Source organism: Pyxicephalus adspersus, chromosome 1 (genome assembly GCF_032062135.1).
Source record: "Pyxicephalus adspersus chromosome 1, UCB_Pads_2.0, whole genome shotgun sequence".
In the NCBI taxonomy this organism is placed as follows: Eukaryota; Metazoa; Chordata; class Amphibia; order Anura; family Pyxicephalidae; genus Pyxicephalus; species Pyxicephalus adspersus.
The window spans coordinates 166,386,318-166,404,582 of NC_092858.1; the positions used below are offsets into that span (position 1 = coordinate 166,386,318).

The following is an 18,265-nucleotide window of genomic DNA, read 5'->3' on the forward strand; positions in this document are numbered from 1 at the left end:
TGAATGGCACATGAGTGATCAGAAGGGGAATAATCTTTCAGAATCTCTTTTTCTAGATTTTCCTCCTTTAAAATTGGGTGCGTCTTATATTCCGGAGTGTCTTATACGGCGAAAAATACGGTAATTGAAACGGTGGTAGGGGGATAGTAACGTCTCTGATACATTTACAGTGTTTAACTTTTATCTTGGTCTTTCGTAGATATTACTAGGAAACCAAGATATAATAGCCAGTAATACAGCCTAATCCTTTCCCCAAGGGTGAAAACAAATGGCCATTTATAATATTTTAAACAGCGCTTATCTAAGTTAAAATTATTTTTTCTGTTTTAAGAGAAATTATTTAGAAACCCTTCACTAAATAGCATTGATGTGCAACATTGCTTTTTCACAGATTTCTGCTTCTGCTAACAGTTGCAGAAATACATTTACTTCTCAGTTTAATAGAGGAGGAACCGATTTCCTTTATATCCTGGAACAGCTGCTTTATAAATAGATAAATAAGAAATAAGGAGGCACTTCTCTGTGTAGTATTTTATGTACAGTAGGCTATTGGGACACAATGTCAGGATTTGCACAACCCTATTCTATGTTTGTTCTTTTTTAAGAAGATTCTTAGGCCATGTACACGTTTGATAATTGTCCAATACTTTCTAACGACAAAAGACTGAACAGCTCCATTCTACACTACGATGGAGCGGCATGCACTCTCTTCCCTTCACTTGTATCATGATCATTTGCCGTTCGTGAATCTGCCAGGACGGATCCATGAACGACATTGGACGAGCGCTGTGCCCATGCCAGATTCTCATCCAATATCAGCCCTGAGGCCATTATTGAATGAAAACCATCTGACTTGTGTATGTAGCCTTATTTCTTATTTTGAATGTTGATTAAAAGTGTTTGGTGATGAATCCCTCTGGGTGGAAATAGCCTGTGCTATCCAAAACGACCCTAGTGATTGCAAATTAGGGGTAATCAAGACCACAATTTCATTATCTAGTAGCTGCTGATTGAACCGATAATATGTAAATATAAAAAGCTCTGATTTTCTAACAACTCTCACTCCTGGCTGATTGATGCTAGGCATGTTTGTTTTATTCCCCTATCAGACTCTAATGCATCACTGACCTCTATGTTCTGCTAGACTGCAGAGCTGCTTAATGGGTTGTGACCTGCAGCGGTGGAAGAGCTGTTGCTTATTAGAGAAAAACATTGCAAGAGAAGGGCAAAAAGTGGCTTTCTGGTAAATTAAAGTTTTCTGAAAATAAAAGATGGAACATCACGATGTGCAAATATCTTAAAAAAGAGGCATGTGGTTATTTGTGTTCACAGGCATTGTATAGTAGTAGTTAGCAGATTACTGCACATATCTAAAAAAAAAAAAAATACTCAAAGAACTTAGAAGAATCAATATGCTGTTAAGACTTTTGTTTAGACTCAATTTCCTTTTTTTTTGGGTTTAACATTAAATATTGCATATCACTATTTTGTATTCTTGATTTATGGTTGTTGTTAATGTGTTTTCAATCAGTCCAAGGTATATTGTGGCTTGATCCTTCTTGACAAACCCCATGCAAATCTACATCTCTGTGGCCTTCAATTAAATCTAAACACTGTACATGTTATATAGGTTGCCTTAACTCTTCTTACAGCAGTTGGTGAGGACTTCGGACTGTGATGCCAATCTGAGAGCGATCCTCACATACTCTCTCCTTCAAACTCAAAGTGAACTTTTGGCAGAGCTTGATGCTATTAAAGGGAAAAAGGGAACCAGGATTATTATCTGGAACCTAAGAAGGTAGAACCTTGGTGTGCATACATATTCATTTGCATGTTCCACTTTGCAAACTTTAACTAGAAGCTGAAGTAAAGTAAAAGAGCTTGGAAGAAATCTGGTAAGACTCGGTAGAACTAATATACACCTAAAATGAAAAAAAGAAAGTACATCCTTTTTCAGTACTTAGGTTTTGCCTATTAGGACATTATTAGAAATTGTCTGGTTATTAACAGGTTTTTAAATTAGTTAAATTCAACTTCAGAAAAACAATGCATGACATATTACACTGCCACCCTTAAGCTACAGGGACATTCACAATATGATCTGAGGGCTGAAAGCTTAATATTATGTTTTAAAATGGTAATAACCTTACTAGAAATTGCTCTGATTTATTGCCAGTGTGGTCTGGAGCTGTCTGTCACCACCAAAATTGACCGTTTACCATTTGCCGGCTAGAGATTTTACAAATGTTACCTCTATTTTTTTGTCTTGGGAATGAATCAGAGTGCAATAAATATTTGTAGCCTCAAACAAGCTGCATGTTACTGTTGTTTCAATCAATTTCAATATGGGAGTAAGGCATTTTCTGCTGTCCTTCACATCTACCTACCTTTACACCTTTCTCTGGCAATACCAGTTTAGCATTTGCATCCACCACCATGCCCTGTTGCCTCTTCTGTTGCTGCACGGTCCACCTTATATACTGTATATGCTGGATTTTACTGTATTCCGCAAAAAAACTTCTTCGTTGCTAAAGCTAATCTCCTGAAAATTATATTTTAAAAAAGTAATGTAGTTATGTTTTATTTAAAAAAGATAAATCTGGTGGTCAACAGGGAACATTCCGGCTCTAGCTTTGTTTAGTCATATGGGGCAAATATCCCAAAAAGAACATTTGTTCTTCTGGCAACACAAAATTTTTCCCACAGGGGCACAGACAGCCAAAAAAATCCTGGAGTTTTATCCATTAAATGTTCTATCCTAAAATAAAGTGTTTCTGTTTTTAAAATTGTTTGTTTTTATCTCTAGGGACAAGCGTGGATGTACAGAATTTGATTTTGTTGTGGATAAATATGACATAAGAATTCCAGAGGAAATTGATGGGTCTTCTAAGAAGGGCTATAAGAAGCAAGACAGGATTGACCAAGTTGCTCCAGACAGTGACTATTCATTACGTGTACGTCAGGCGGTTACAGGATCTGTGTTAGACTGTTGTCTTATACCTTTTATAGTCATTCTATTTGACTTGTTTCAAAAGGTAGTGAAGTATGTTACATGGACAGAACTGATAAAAAAAAAGTTTGAGACAAAAGTTAGCTACCAGTGATGACCTCATTCTGAAAACTGCCTTCTGTTTTCATTGGCCTAGAACAAGTGTACAGACTAAAATGTGAGCTCCTGATGTGGGAGATCCTTTTCTTTCTCATCTGTGGAGTGACAGGTTTTTTTTTTTTTACAATCTGCATCATACAGGAGGATTGGACACTGGGGGGGGGAACAGTTAGCATGGACAGTTAGGCTGGACATTGTCACTCCTACTGTCCTAATGTTCCAGCCATTCACTTTTAAACTCATTGTTTTGAGTATCTGGGGCTGGCATTTTACAGGAGAAACTCTGGTCTCTGATCTTTACATTTTGCATTCCAGTCATTCAGTTTATATATATATCATTTGTCCAATTTCACCAAAGGTGAAACCTGAAGGTAAACTTATCTTGTTTAAAAGTGACTGTTTCTAAAGAACAGAAGTCTTAATGTCCATGCTCCAAGTTTTTTTATAAGCTGGAATAGATCATTTTGTGTACTTCCCTGATCCTGGTTTCATTTTTTACGAAGGTTAAAGTATAAATTGTATATTGCTCAGCTCAACACTATTCTATTTAGCTGTCCCAATTCAAATACATGAAGCTAAAGAGCTTCTTGTCAAACCTGTGAGCTATCCATTCACCATCAACTCTTAATACAATTCTTAATTCCAGAGTATGATCCTTAATCTTAATTCCAGAGTATGAACAATCTGTAGAATTGATTGGAGAATGCAAACCTAATTGCATTCTAACCTACTGAATGTTCGACACACATACATATGTTTTGCTTAACTCTGACTCCAGTTATGGAGCTTTTCTCCAAAGAAAATAGAACGAGCACTACTACAACACAGGTCAATAGAACTGAAGCCAGAGCTTTAGATAATCATGTTCCAGTGCACAACTCCAATTCAATGAAGTAAGAAGGCATTGAAAAATATTTGATATTGTGTTTTTAACTTTTAATTGTAAAGTTCATCACAAGCTCTCTGTGGAATAAAGATTTCATTTTTGTCTGTTTTTGTTTCTTTAACAGGCATATTGCAGTATTCTGTATTTAAAGCCAAGGATGCAGATCGTAATTAGAGGTGAAAAAGTCCAAACGCAACTTGTTTCCAAAAGCCTTGCCCTCATAGAAAAGGATGTCTACAGACCCAAGTTTTTGGCTGTATCCTAATTTTAAAAAGTCATTTGTACACGCACTACAAAATACATTGCCATGGGCATGTGTGTAAAAGGCTAAAAGTAAAACCAATGTGGATCATGGGATAAAAAAAGTAAGGAATAAAAAAAGGGTGTTCCAAAAGTATAAAAATGAAGGATCCCCATTATTCAAAAATTTATTTTTTGGGATAAATGTAAAGTTATGCACTTGTGGGCTTACATTCCCATAGAATGTGCTTCTCACATTTTAGGGGGAATACGTCTACCAATAATAGGGAAGGATCTGGGTGTTCTCATACATCACAGACTTAATAATAGCATGCAAGGACAAGCTACAAAAAAATATTCTCTTGTATTAGAATGTAAAGATTCCAGAAACTGAGAAACAATCTTGCCACTTTACAAAGCATTAGTCAGACCTCATCTGGAATATGCAGTCCAGTTTTGGCCACCATTTTGCAGAAAGGCCTGTGGATTTGAGAGAGTGAAGAAAAGGAGGAGCTCAGCTATGAGGAGAAATTAGCTGAACTGAATCTATTCTCCCATGAGAAGAGACGTTTAAGGGGGGACATGATCATCCTGTATAAATAAATGTTCCATATAGAGAACTTGCTTTAAAATTGTTTGTTTTAGGGTTATTGCTAAGGACAAAGGGGGCGCTCTTTGCATTTGAGGAAAAGGAAGTTTAATCTCGGCATAAGGAAGGGACTTTATAAAGTAAGTTCTGTAAAATGTGAATAAGCCCCCCACCCCCCAGGAAGTACTTTAGTACTATGTACCTAATGTAAAAAAAAATATTTCTGTAAAAAAAACCTTCTAGGGGGTGAACCACATCAAAGCATTTTGATGACCATTCTGTCATTTATATAAGCTGCTTGCTGGAGAGAGGAGATTTGTATTGGCATTGCTCTGAGCAGCAGCTGTCTGTATATGCTGTTTGGAAAAGTTTTGCCTAATCATTAGCCTTGTGGCCAAAATACAGAAACTTTGCTGCTCCACATTTCAGATCTTGTATATTCTGGCTTTTTTATTTTTAACATTGCCACCTTCACTTTTCATTATAACCTTCCCCAGCAAAATGTTCTAATATCTTTTGTTTAACAGCATGAAAATCCTTGTAGTTTCCTTAACATGAGCAGCCTAAAACTGTGAAGATTACCTTTGGATACAACTGCCGCAATAAAGAGCATTATGGGATAATGATGTATCACAAGAACAGACTCATTAAGGCCTATGTAAGAGTTGGCTGCCAGTTAAAGGTGTGTGTTCTGTTTGATAACCGCATAGTCTATATCCTTTTTTTTCCAGCAGTTTGCTTTTTTATTTATTTACGTATTTAATTCATTTTGCAGGCTAACAATATGGGTGTTGGTGTTGTTGGCATTATCGAATGTAACTTTTTAAAACCCACACATAACAAGCAGGACTTCGACTACACCAATGACTATAGGTAGGTGTAAAAAATGTTTTCTTTTTAAGCCCATCCAGTAACATATCTGATCATCTACAAGAACCAAGTTGAAGTCGGGATTTTCATTCTCTTTTTAGGGTTATCATTATTTGTTTTATGTTTTTTTTTTTGTTTTTCATCACATTGTTGTGATTATTAATAATTAATAAACAAAGTCAAAATTAAACAGCAGGTAGTAACAAAGCGCTGACTTCAGGGAGTACACATCTGCTGACCTCTATGGAGTGGTGGGTTTTTTTTTTTTTTTTTTTGCAGGAGATTGCACACAACTTTGGGTATTGTGAGGGAGGGAGTCTTTTTAAGTTTGTACAGTTTACAGGATTTACAAAGAAGACGATTTCCACCTATACATATGTTATATATCACGTAGGCTACATTCCTTATTAAACCCAGTTTACAGGATTAGTAGAGTTTATAAGACAGGAATAAGTAGATCATCAACCTATTTCATGAATTTATTTGAAATGTTTCCTTTCAACAGCAAATGCCAGAGAGTTGACCCACCTCTTGGTTTTATCCATCGCTGGCTCTTGAGATCTACTTACTTCAGCTTCCATGTGTACTCACATACTGCAGTCATTGCAGGGAAAGGAGGGTCAGATTCTAAAATCTATTGTACATGATGATGGGGACTTGTATATCGTGATAGGCACTAAAGTCCAAAATCCATGCCCCTCCAGTAGCAAAATTTCCTGTTTCTAATAGGTTGACCTTTCAACTTTTCTCAACTTTTTTTTTATTGTTTTTTAGGCTCACGCTAACTGCATTAGGAGATAAACTAAATGACTACTGGCATGAGATGAAACTGAAAAAACATACCCTCGCTGGAGTGGATCTCCCCGTGGAAGATGTAGAGTAAGTTCCTAGGAAACAATTACTATTTGATCTTAGAAGGGCAGCGACAAAGCAAATTTTTCTTTTCACTGTAAAGTTTTTACCATTTTCTTGGATTGAACCTACATACTTTATGCAGTGTCTCACTGAAATCATCCAAAAGGGCAATATCATTTTTTTCCAGTACGTTGAGGTCACGAATTGGATCATTTAATTCTTTTTTTTTTATCAGCATTGGTGATTTAAATAGTGATTTGCCTGCTGTAATGAGAAATTCCGCACCATTATACATATTCATTATAATGGTGCGGAATTCATATTCACCATTATTCACCATTATACATATACTCTTGTATTGTGTAATTTGACTTTATATTCTAGGAAAACTAGTGTTTAAGTTAGTGTTAAAATTTTGTTTTATGATATAATTAACTTATAAGTATTAACTCTGGTCTGTTCTTACTATATCGGTCTTGTCTGCTTCAGAAAAAAACCTGATCAGAATTGGGTTCAGTGTGACAACTGTCTGAAGTGGAGGAAACTTCCTGATGCAGTAGGAAAACTACCATCAAAGTGGTATTGTCACATGAATGCCGACCCTCAGTTCCGGTAAGAGTAACCACTCTGTGTTGTGTTAGTAACAGATTCATTGATTAGCGTGCACATTTACATCTCTAATCTTCATTGTTGGTTTTGTTTAAAACAGAGACTGCAGTGTACCTGAAGAGCCTGAGGATGATGATGAAATTACACACTCAACCTATGAAAAGACACATAAAAGAAGGTTAGTAATGTTTCCTTGTAAGCATGTCCCTATTTATTAAAAAGTACATGTAGATAATGTGAAGTCCTATATGCCATTCCATAAGGGAAGGCACAAAGCATGAAACACCAGTCATTATATATATATTATTTATCCCTAATAAAATCGTATTTTATATTCCCCCTGATATTACAGATTTCGATAGGAAGCTATGAGACTCTTAATGTCAGCCTTCACTCTTTTAAAGCCATTGAGGCACAGACTCTTCTTGATCAACTTCTAGTTCAGCCAGCACAGCTGACATTTGATTTCTCTAAACCCAGAAGTGATTCTGCCTTCACACTACACAGGGAAAATCAGTGAATGGATGTTTGCTGGTCTGCTGTGTAGGCTGGCCAGACTGCCTCTGCCAAGAAAACATAATGTATATTTTTCAGTTTAAACTGCTGTCTTTTGGATTGTCTTAGCTTTTATTGTTCAGTTTGTAATTTTGAGAAATAAAAGTCACATTTAACATTTTTCTGTTACAGGAAATCTGAACTGCTCCAACAGGTATTTTTTTTACTTATTATTTAAAGTTCTAAAACAATATTTTTTTTTATGTGGGGAAAAAATATTCATATCCCTTCTATTTGTGTTCTGCGTTTGCAGGTCAGTAATAAACCGACCATTCTCTCTACTCCACTTGGTAAAGAAATGCAAGCAGCACTCAGCCACGTTCAGGCAAATTACAGACCGGGTTCATTGCCTCATGCAGCAACACTTGAAACTGTTGGCCAGCCAGGTTCTCAGGCTGACAGGTAAATTATTCTGTCCATTTATGTCCTACATTTATATTACAATTTCTAGCTGGAAAGGGATGATACATCTGAGAATATTTTAAAGCTTTAAATTTTTGTTTCTTGTGCTAGCAGAATAACTAACAAAAACAGCTGGGTATTCCTGGCCTTCCCCTCTGCCCTCATAATACCTATGTGAAGGTGACATCACAATGCTTTTGGCCAAATTCACAGGAGAAATGAGGATACTAAGTCGTGTAAGAATGATCCTTCTGCACAGTGCAAAAACTGGAATACTCGACATACTAAGAAATCTACTAAAAGTAGTCATTTCCTTGTTTCACGTTTTACGGGATTTGTGCAGTTTTTTTTTCTTTTTCTTTTTTCTTTTTTTTTGGATTTAGGATGGGTGGGGGTACTTCGTAATAGGATTTTTAAAGCGAATGTCCACCGTCACATTTTGTACTACTTTGTGCTTCTTTGAAAGTGCCTTAGTGGATTATCAGGACACTATCATGTCACATTGGCATGGTGGGCATGTGGGGAATGTTTCTACTTTGTAAAAAAAAAAAGAAAGAAAAAACTGTTTCGGAAGAGTCTTGTAGAGGAAGGTTAATTAGTTGAAAGCAGACTATATTGTGGTGTCTGCCCCTGGGTAGAAATGTTACTTTTTTTTTTTTTGTATACTTTAAGGTCACCTTTCTTTTCTTATAGGCGAAAACGTTCAGGTGCTCTTGAGCTGTCTATCACCCCTGTTAAAAAGCCTCATGTGACTATATCGGAGACAATTGAGCTTCCGGATGGCGATGATGATGAAGATGCAGCTGCTGACTTTGATGTTATCATCATTGAAGAAGACAGCACTCCCAAACCCAATGACAATTCTCTACCCCCAAGCAGCACTGGACCTGGATTAAAAACAGGAGTTGTGGTTGCATCCACCCAGACTGAGAGGGGAGTAATGAATATTAAAACGGAAGCAGATTCCAATGGCTATGCCAACTTCCACGACAGCCAGAAAGTGCCAAATAACAATGACTACAGCTATTGTAATGGAACCCCTGCACAAAACGAACATATTCACGTAAACAACCAAAGCTCTGTACCGGCAGTAGACTATGAAAAAGATTTTTACCGTAGGCATTGTGAAGTACTCAGTGTTAAGGTGAAACACCTAGAGGACCAGTTAGCTGTGGCATTAGGTCAACAAGTAAAGAAAGAAACTTCCCAGGCTTGTATCCAGACCGATACTGTATCCGCGCCAACGCAAGACAAATCCAGCAAGCTATTGCTATCTCAGTATGAACAGGCCTTAAAAGAAGTGCACAGGCTTAAGGTTTTGTGCAAAACATTGCAGACAATAAAAACAGAGCCGGGAGCCAGCCAGGTAAACGAAGCCGAAGTCAACAGCTCGAGTGAGGTGGATGAAATGGCGATCCAGCTCGATGGAGTGTTCCGACAGCTTGACGCTTGTTGTGGTGAGCGGGATCAGTACAAGTCTGAGGTATGTTTTCTGCTTAAATATGCTTCCAGCTAGTAGATAGTTATCTTAAATATTATGGAGATTATTAAGGAGAAAGCTTACATAAGTTTTATTCTAGTTAACTTTTTAATGCTTCATCATGCAGAATTTTTTTTTATTAATATTATTTAGGCTAAACTTCAGTCATGACCCAGATGTACCTCCAAATCTCTCTTCCCCCTATAAAATTGCATTAATGGGTCTTTTATTTACTTTGTTTCTGTAGGAAAAAAAATAATCCCTGGGTAACCATCAAAAGTGTATATAACATTGGGTCTGATTTATTAAAGCTCTACATGTCTGGAGAGGATACATTTTCATCATTGAAGATTGTTGATCCAGCAAACCTGGAATGGGTCTGGTTCTGGATTCACCCAACTTTCCTGGTGAAAGTTTATTCTCTCCTGCCTTTGGGGAGCTTTAGTAAATCGGGCTCATTTAGTTTGTGGCGTTCTGTAGTCATGCAGGGTAAAACTTGGGTTTCAGCTGACAATGCCACCTAAAGTGTTGGGCAGGGTCACATGAGGAAGGGTACTTGGAAAGAGGGACTGAGGCAGTGTGATTGGGTGGGAATGTTCAGAGTTGAGTGGAAGTTGCACCCCATCTTTAGGGGAGGGAGGAGGAAGAACATTGGGGTGTATAAGAGAAGTATGGTAAAGGGCAGAGAAGCTTGGCGTTTTTTTTTCTTTTTCCATTCTGTTGTAGATTTGCTGGTGTGCATGGGATCATTTTCCTGTTGCATGACCTTCAGCAAAATAGCTTTCACACAAATGTCTTCAGGTTTGACTTGTTATACAAAGGAGATCAAGGTTGACTTAATAGCTCTGATTTATTAAAGCTCTTCATGGCTGGAGAGGATACGTTTTCATCAGTGAAGCTGGGTGATCCAGCAAATCTGGAATGGATTTCTCCAGAGTAATTTGCTATTTGCTTGCAAATGTTTCTAGTTCTGGACCAAATCAATTCCAGGTTTGCTGGGTCACCCAGCTTCACTGATGAAAGTGTATCTTCTCCCACCTTGGAGAGCTTTAATAAATCGGGCCCAATTTGGAAATGTCCAGACAGAGATGGAGATAACCTTTTCCCATATTTATCTGCAGCAACAATTGCTTCTCTCTTCTTTAGGCTTTGGCAGTATGTTAACACACACCTGAATGTTCCAGACTAGCAAAACTGCCAGAACATTGGATCTTCTAGAGGTGGCCACAGTTAACATTTTTTATTAGCAACACCAGACTGCCACGTATCCTGAAATGTGTATTTATTATTTTACACACTGCTGCTGCATTTTGACCTAGCCTTTGTTAAACAATGGCATGGCGTGTTTCTTCTGATGTTAAGATGTTTAAGACCTGCAAAGAGCTGGGTAATTTTGACAACTCTCACTATGGGAACTTGGTACCCTACTGGGTATAGGTGCCAATAGGTAGTAAGAATATGAGATGTGTTTGCGTATACATGCTGTGAGTTATCCTACATGTAGCAAAACTCACTCTTTCCTGGGATATTCATAGGACCAAAGTCCAGGCTGGTTATCTTAGCCTCTGCAGAAATCAGTAGTCCATGACCTACACCATTCATAAATCCTGACAAAGTGTATACATTCTCATTTTGGGGAATTTAACTTAAGCAAATGCTGCATGACAAAAAAACTAACCAATAAACTAACCAATCTTTTTACCAACCTTACCTCTCCATTCTCTAGCACACTGACACTTATGCACTTGTGCAGATCTCTAATTTTAAGGACATGCTTCATGTTTTCCTCTCTTGTCACAGGTTGAGAAGCTAAAGCAACAAAAACTGCAGACGGATTCTGAAAATGACCGGCTTAAGACTGAAGTGGAACAGTTAAGAACAGAAACTCAAAATGTGGCCTCTACCAGCACGTCGAGAGATGAAAGGTATTCCCAGTTTATTGTACGGCGTCTTCATCTTAAGTTTATTTGTATGGTTGCACTCTTCCATTTGACAAATGAATTTATACCAGTGGTGTCCAAATAAAAAAAAAATTATAACAGTCTTGGACGCTTCAAGAGGACTGTTCAACAGCATCATGTTTTTGGACATTGTGTCAAAATGTGAGGGTTGTTACCATACCACTGGCAATGGTGCTGGTGACCGCAATTATAACACCCAGCAATGGTGCCCATGGCTGCACTTTTAGCTCATTTGTGCAGATGGCAGTGCTTTTTGATTCCCCTCACATATTTACCATTATTTACTATAGAAAGGGGTTGCAGGGACAGGACGACTGCTGGCAGCTGAATTTACTGACTTCCAGTAATCCATCCTCACTGGTACTTCTAGTTACAGCTCCTATAGCAGTCGCTTACACCTTCCTAGAAGTATTTCCCCTGATTTAGTTATTTAGCTGGACTGGCCTGATCCAGCTCACTCACCCAGCATCTCTGGCTTGAGAAGAGCCAGGCATAACAGTTCTCCCCAGATCAGCAGAAATATAAAAGGTATTTTCTCACTGTGCTTTTAGGGACAAATGCAACCTACATCTGCCCTGGAGAGACCTACAATAGTGCATGCACATTGTTAGCCTAAGACATGGCGGATTACAAACAGTAAACCTAATCTACGGCTAGACTGAATATTAAGTCTCCTTGCTATTCCTTCAAATTAAATCCAATTATAACATTTTTGTTACTGTTTAGATCAGTAGTTCTTTTGCATGTTTTGCTTTTGGTCAGTGAACTGTGTATTGAATCCAGTATGGGCAGTAGTGGATGTTCCCTATTTATTTCATTACAAATTTCCCCCAAAATATAGTATTTACCCTACATACTGTAGCATGTGGAAGGCTGCACTGAAACTGATAGCAGATGGGATGCCAGTCAAAATAATACAAAATTGTATCTGCTTTAATCCATAAACAGATGTAAAATAAGTATTGCTTGCAGCTTCATATTCAGACCGTTGTACTTTTATAAAATGCTAGCCATTGGGGTGTCTGGTAATGTGATGAGTTTAGTTAGCCTTCATAGCAAGCCTGTGACTGATCCAAAGGCTTGTATTGAGATAGCACAGCATTGAAATGTGTACAGTCATCAAATAGGGGTTGCTAAAGACAGACAACTACAATGATACAGGAAAAAAGAGATTACATAGTTACATACTTAGTCAGGTTGAAAAAATAAATAAGTCCATCAAGTTCAACCACTAAGGAAATGAACATATCCCAGATCAAAACCCTATACCCTTCCAGAGGAAGGTAAAAAAACCCTGGTTCAATTTGCTCCAACAGGGGAAAAAAATCCTTCCTGATTCAATGAGGCAATCGGATGTTCCCTGGATCAACAGTCTCTGTTAAATGTACTTTAAAGCCTTAATACCAGTTATATTCTGTGCTTCTGGAAGTCATACAGCTTTTTGTTATAGTATACTTCTATAAATTATTCTGTAGAACTTAGCTAAGTAGCTAAACTACTTCCTGAGGGAGCCATTTCCACATTTTCACAGACCTTACAGTGAAGTATCCCTTCCTTATCCGGAGCTTAAACTTCTTTTCCTCCAGACACTTTCTAATTATTCATTTTAAGATCATTACAAGGAGAGTTCTCTTTAGGGACCATTTATATATTTATACAGGGTGATCATATCCCCCTTAAACGTCTCTTCTCAAGGGAGAATAGATTCAGTTCAGCTAATATCTCCTCAGAGCTGAGCTCCTCCATTCCTTTTGTTAGTTTAGTTGTCCTTCTCTGCACTCTCTCCAGTTCTACCATGTGCTTTTTGTGAACTGGTGCCCAAAACTGGACACTATATTCTAGATGTGGTCTGACCAATGCTTTATACAGGGGCAGGATAATTGTCTCCATCTCTGCAGTCTATTCCTCTTTTAATACACAAATATACTTTGCTAGCTTTTGATATTGCAGCTTGGCATTGCATGCTGTTAGTAGGTCTATGATCTACCAGAACCCCCAGATCCATTTCCATTTCTATCACCTAACTAACTTTCTAACTGTCAAATTTTGTTAACTTTCAGAATTCTTTGGCGGGCCAAAAAAAAAAAGGACCTTAACGGCCAGATTTGGCCGGCGGGCCAGAGTTTGACACCCCTGCCCTACAGTATGAAGCGTGCATGTTGTTTGCCTCCAAGTGCATAAATTTACATTTCTCAATATTAAATGTCATTTGCCACTTGGCTGCCCAATAAAACAGTACATCCAGGTCTGCTGTTGACTATAGACATCCTGTATGGACCTAAATCCATTACATAGTTTGGTGCCACCTGCAAACACAGAAATGGTACTTGCCCAAACAAGCTTACAATCCCAACAAGTGGTTGGGATAAAAAATTTCGGTGACTGCGATAGGTAGACTGTATAAATTCTTTACATAAATGGCCTTTTGGAAGCATTTTTATTTATAATGTGTTTATTTCTATAAAAACATTACTTTGAAGTTTGACTTTGTAACAAGTCTAAACATTATATACTGAAATTCACTACACTAAAAGCAGAACTGTGCATTAAAAAGATGGGAAGTGATATGTTGTGTATTTTGCCTGTTGTGCAAACTTGTATATTATGGCATCCACTCCCTAGTTAGCTGGTGTAAAGTTATATACTGCAGATTTATGGTCATGTTTTACTCTGTGTGACTAAAATGTTTTGTAAAACATTGCATTTCTTTTTCAATACCAAACCTATATTTTATATTCTTTGTCTTTCTAGCACAAAGCTCCGAACACTCAGAATTAACGTGGCCCAGTTACTCACCATGCTGATGCCGGATCTGAATTTAGAGCAGATGGACTATGAGGTTGATGTTATTGATGACATTCTACAACAGGTCCTGGAACAGGCAGAGAAACAAGTCAATGGGAATGAGTAACTTTGTTGCACAAATAAGCATTATTGATTGTCTGAACTGAATAAAACGCTGCCCTCCTGGTGCTGGGAGGACTGCAATCTTGTGGAGTTCATGGCTTCTGCAGGATCATAAAAGGAGTTATCCCTTTACAAACAAACTAATGGTTAGATTTTATACAAAAGAAGATTTATGCACTCTGCTGTTACCTCATTTTTTTAAAAGAAGTTTTCCAGATGTTTTGCTGTATTTTTTCATGCTTAAAGTCCAAATAAAGCAGAAAAGCGTGTTAAAAGAACAATTAACAAATATTACAAGATTTTGGACAAGCTACACATTTTTATTATCAGTAGACAAAACTGCCATGTTTTCAACCTTGCACAGCATAGACCGTTTTCGTTCGAACCCAATGCTGGTGGGCTGTCATCTAGTGGTGTTTTCTTTAAAGCAATGCCATTGGAAGAGTAACACACACCAAGGAGGAGCTTACACAGCTATTCTACATCAGTAATGCATGCTGGATTTTTTTTTTCTTTAGGAGTTTCATAAAAGCAGTGAGCAATAGAATGGCTGGTCATGTAAAAGTAAACATTTATGGAAAGTGTTATTTGCTTAGATAAAGCCAAAAGTGTTTTCTGTTTTTGCTGCAGATGTCCCATCTGTAGGGTGCTAAGAGTCTGTGCCAGATGTCTCCTGTAGCCTGTTCAAGTTAGAGACTATGCCTGTAGATCAAACAGCCGTGGGCATTCAGAGGTACACCTAAACCTGCAAATGAAAGCCAAAGCTACAACAGGATTAGGAGACACAAAGTCCCACTTCCCCCTCACATTCCTATTGGCTCATCACTATGGTGTGCTGCCTAACTTGTCAGTAAGAAGATGCAAAAAAAGTTTCAGCACTACTGGAATTTTTTAGGGTTTTACCTATTTTAATGGCCCAGCATTTGGGCTTTTGAGATTTCTGCAGGTATGTGCAAGCACCTTTGTTCTAATACACCTCACCTCTTTTGTTCTAATACTGTGTTTCTCAACATTTTATTACATGGGGCCACCCCTTGAAATAACTTTCAACACATCCACAGCTCACAGTACATTAGTGTGGTGGTCAGTGGGAAGAATAGCAACCTTACAGATATCCAAAAAGATAATTGGTGTCATTTAAACTAACCTGAGAGACACAAATTGCTTTTTGCTCAGGGAACCCCTAGCAACCTCCAGAGGATCACTAGGGATCCACTGAACGCTGGTTGAGAAATACTTATCTAGAGACTTAAAGAACGTCTATACAGAAAACGTAGAGGGGCTGACATTTCTGAAAAAGCTAGTTACCTGGCTGGTGTACTGAATAAAAAGGTCTCAGTCCTGACATGAAATATTGGGAATTGCAGATTTTTACTTTGATCTGAATTTTTGAATATTGCAGACTGCCAGGTAACCATAATTTTTAGAATGAGATCGATTTTGGATCAAATGTTCATTATTAATGAAGGGTCCTTGTTGATTGGGCCAGAACCCTGGCTCAGCAAACAAATGAGTACTAATGTACTGATGAACAGCTGAACTACTTCCTCATTTGCCTTCTTCCAGGTTATTTTTTTTTTTTTTTTTTTTTTTTTTAATTCTCCTATAATTTTTTTAGGTTTAATAGGCTAAATAATGGGCTGGCCCACAAATGGGTGAACAGGTACTGATGCAACACTCATTGCACCTTCTTTCAGAATAATAAAGTATTATAAGTGTAATAATATTAGATTTTTTATTTTTAAAGGACTTTAGGAAAAGTTTCATAATTTAAGTTCATGTATGGGCCAAAAAAATCAGTACATTTTGCAATACATCCACATTTCCCCATAATTTGACTATTGATCCTAGCAGGTATACAGTGAGCTCCCCATGTTCAGGACCAAGGACTGCAAAATGCCTTCACCCTGCATTATAGAGAAGAGGAAAGGGGGGTTAGTCCACTCCTCCTATAATAACTAGTCACATTATACTTTGTTTTAGGAGCGCCTAAAACTTGATCATTGTTAGACACGTGGTTGACTACTCATTAAATTCCTTTTTTTATCTTTCTAATTTTTGTTGGGTGAAGAAATTACAGACAGCTCATGTAGGAAGAAGCACCTCAGAAAGTGATTCATTTGACAAGTGTTTGGCTTGTTTTACCTTATTTTTCCAAAAGGTCCCTCCAGTAACACACTTCCTGTCTTGGATTGACCATGATTGCCTGGCGTGCTGTGTCTTCAGAGGAGCAGGGTTGTCACGTTGGGCAGGGCTGATAATGATACAAAACTCACATATTCATTGGATATCTATCGGATTTATATATATATATTGTTGAACAGATACAAAATACTTTTATTGGTAAAAATGGAGCCTGTAGGAGAAATTAATTGGGGTCTACATACACAAAATTAAAGAGAACAGGTTCTTAATATAACTTTATATATAAAGCCTGAAATATTTCCTGGTGGAGAATCACTTTCTGCCATTGAAACAAATTTACCTAGATAATTTTCCACCATCGAATGTTTCCAGTAGTCAGATTCACTGCTTTATAAATACACCCTAATGAGTCCCACGTATACAATCATTCTACAGATCCAAATGGTGATCGGTTGCTTCTAAATATTACAATCCCTGATTTTTCACCTTCATTGTATACTATTGAAAATGATCATTTTGGACTTAATTGATATACATAACATCCATGGCAATTATCTGTACTTTCAGTGTTGAAATATTGAGGGATGGTTTTAATACTTTATAAATAATTTACATTTCATTTTTTTTTTTAATTTCAGCCCAGTGTTATTATATGACTATAGTACAGGGCTCTATAACATAATGCAATGCACAAATGTCATATAAAGGTACATAGAAGAAAATGTTGGTTATCTCAGAGGTGACTATGCAAAATTCAATGGTATTACAGTCATTTTGTTTATTTAATGATGTGAAGGTACTGGCAGGGAGATTCCATGGCAAAAATCATTTTATCCTGTAGTCTTTGACTACAATGAAATGATAAAAAAAATAAAAATAAACAGCTTTGTTGTATTGTTCTTGGCTGGGTATTTGTACATAGTTGTAAGATTTTCCCTGTATACTTCCTAATACGACTTTGTAATGTTTTCTTATCTAGTGTTATCAGTCAACAAGAGGATTGAATCAGAGTGCGAATGTGTTCATACCTGTATTTATATTTCTGAGATTTTCCATGTACCATTTAAATAAATACAATTTGTTTGATTTTTTCTGAGCTGTTTTGTTTACACCTGCAAACTTTACTTAGGTTTATTTATAGATATGCTTTTGCATAACTAGTGTTTTATTTTTTGTTTACTATGGTTTTAATACTGATATATTCTTCTGCATTTTTTCTGCCTGTAAATCGGGGAGATTTTCACTTCTTGCCTCAACGTTACAATTGGGGAACGCTTACCCTCACAGGGTTTGGTTCCAAGTCAGAAAAATTTTAGCCATTTGTACTGGAGATAATTGTCATCAAAGATTGCAATCAAAATCTGACATGTTCTTAACCTTCTGTTTTATTTGTTTTTTGTAATGGCTTTACATACATTTTAATTGTTTGTGTGCCCATTTAAGAAACATTTTCCTTCCTTCAATCAGCAAATTATCTGCAATGAGAGCATCAAAACAATTTTAGATTTAAATTGCATGTACAAAAAGAAGTTTTAAACCCAATTACTAAATTCTCTTGTGAGCTGTAATGTGTTAATATTTGCTGTCTTCAGTCTGCCTAATACCTGGTGATTCTGCCATGAAGGTCTTTTTTTAAGCTTGTTCCTGTTAAAGCAAA

The 18,265-nt window shown here is 37.2% G+C and overlaps 1 protein-coding gene across 1 annotated transcript in view; it reads left to right on the forward strand.

Annotated features, from left to right (window-relative positions):
• Nucleotides 1-17,694, forward strand: part of LOC140321560 (MORC family CW-type zinc finger protein 3-like) — a 23,784-nt gene extending 6,090 nt beyond the window's left edge. Inside the window, exons 4-16 of the mRNA XM_072398281.1 lie at nt 1,651-1,798; nt 2,807-2,954; nt 4,120-4,251; nt 5,387-5,506; nt 5,600-5,697; nt 6,469-6,573; nt 7,039-7,161; nt 7,259-7,336; nt 7,846-7,867; nt 7,967-8,115; nt 8,809-9,598; nt 11,396-11,520; nt 14,308-17,694. Of these exons, the coding sequence (XP_072254382.1) occupies nt 1,651-1,798; nt 2,807-2,954; nt 4,120-4,251; nt 5,387-5,506; nt 5,600-5,697; nt 6,469-6,573; nt 7,039-7,161; nt 7,259-7,336; nt 7,846-7,867; nt 7,967-8,115; nt 8,809-9,598; nt 11,396-11,520; nt 14,308-14,467 (2,198 nt within the window). The 3' untranslated portion in view covers nt 14,468-17,694. The remainder of the gene's footprint in view (nt 1-1,650; nt 1,799-2,806; nt 2,955-4,119; nt 4,252-5,386; nt 5,507-5,599; nt 5,698-6,468; nt 6,574-7,038; nt 7,162-7,258; nt 7,337-7,845; nt 7,868-7,966; nt 8,116-8,808; nt 9,599-11,395; nt 11,521-14,307) is intronic.
• Nucleotides 17,695-18,265: the final 571 nt, after the last annotated feature.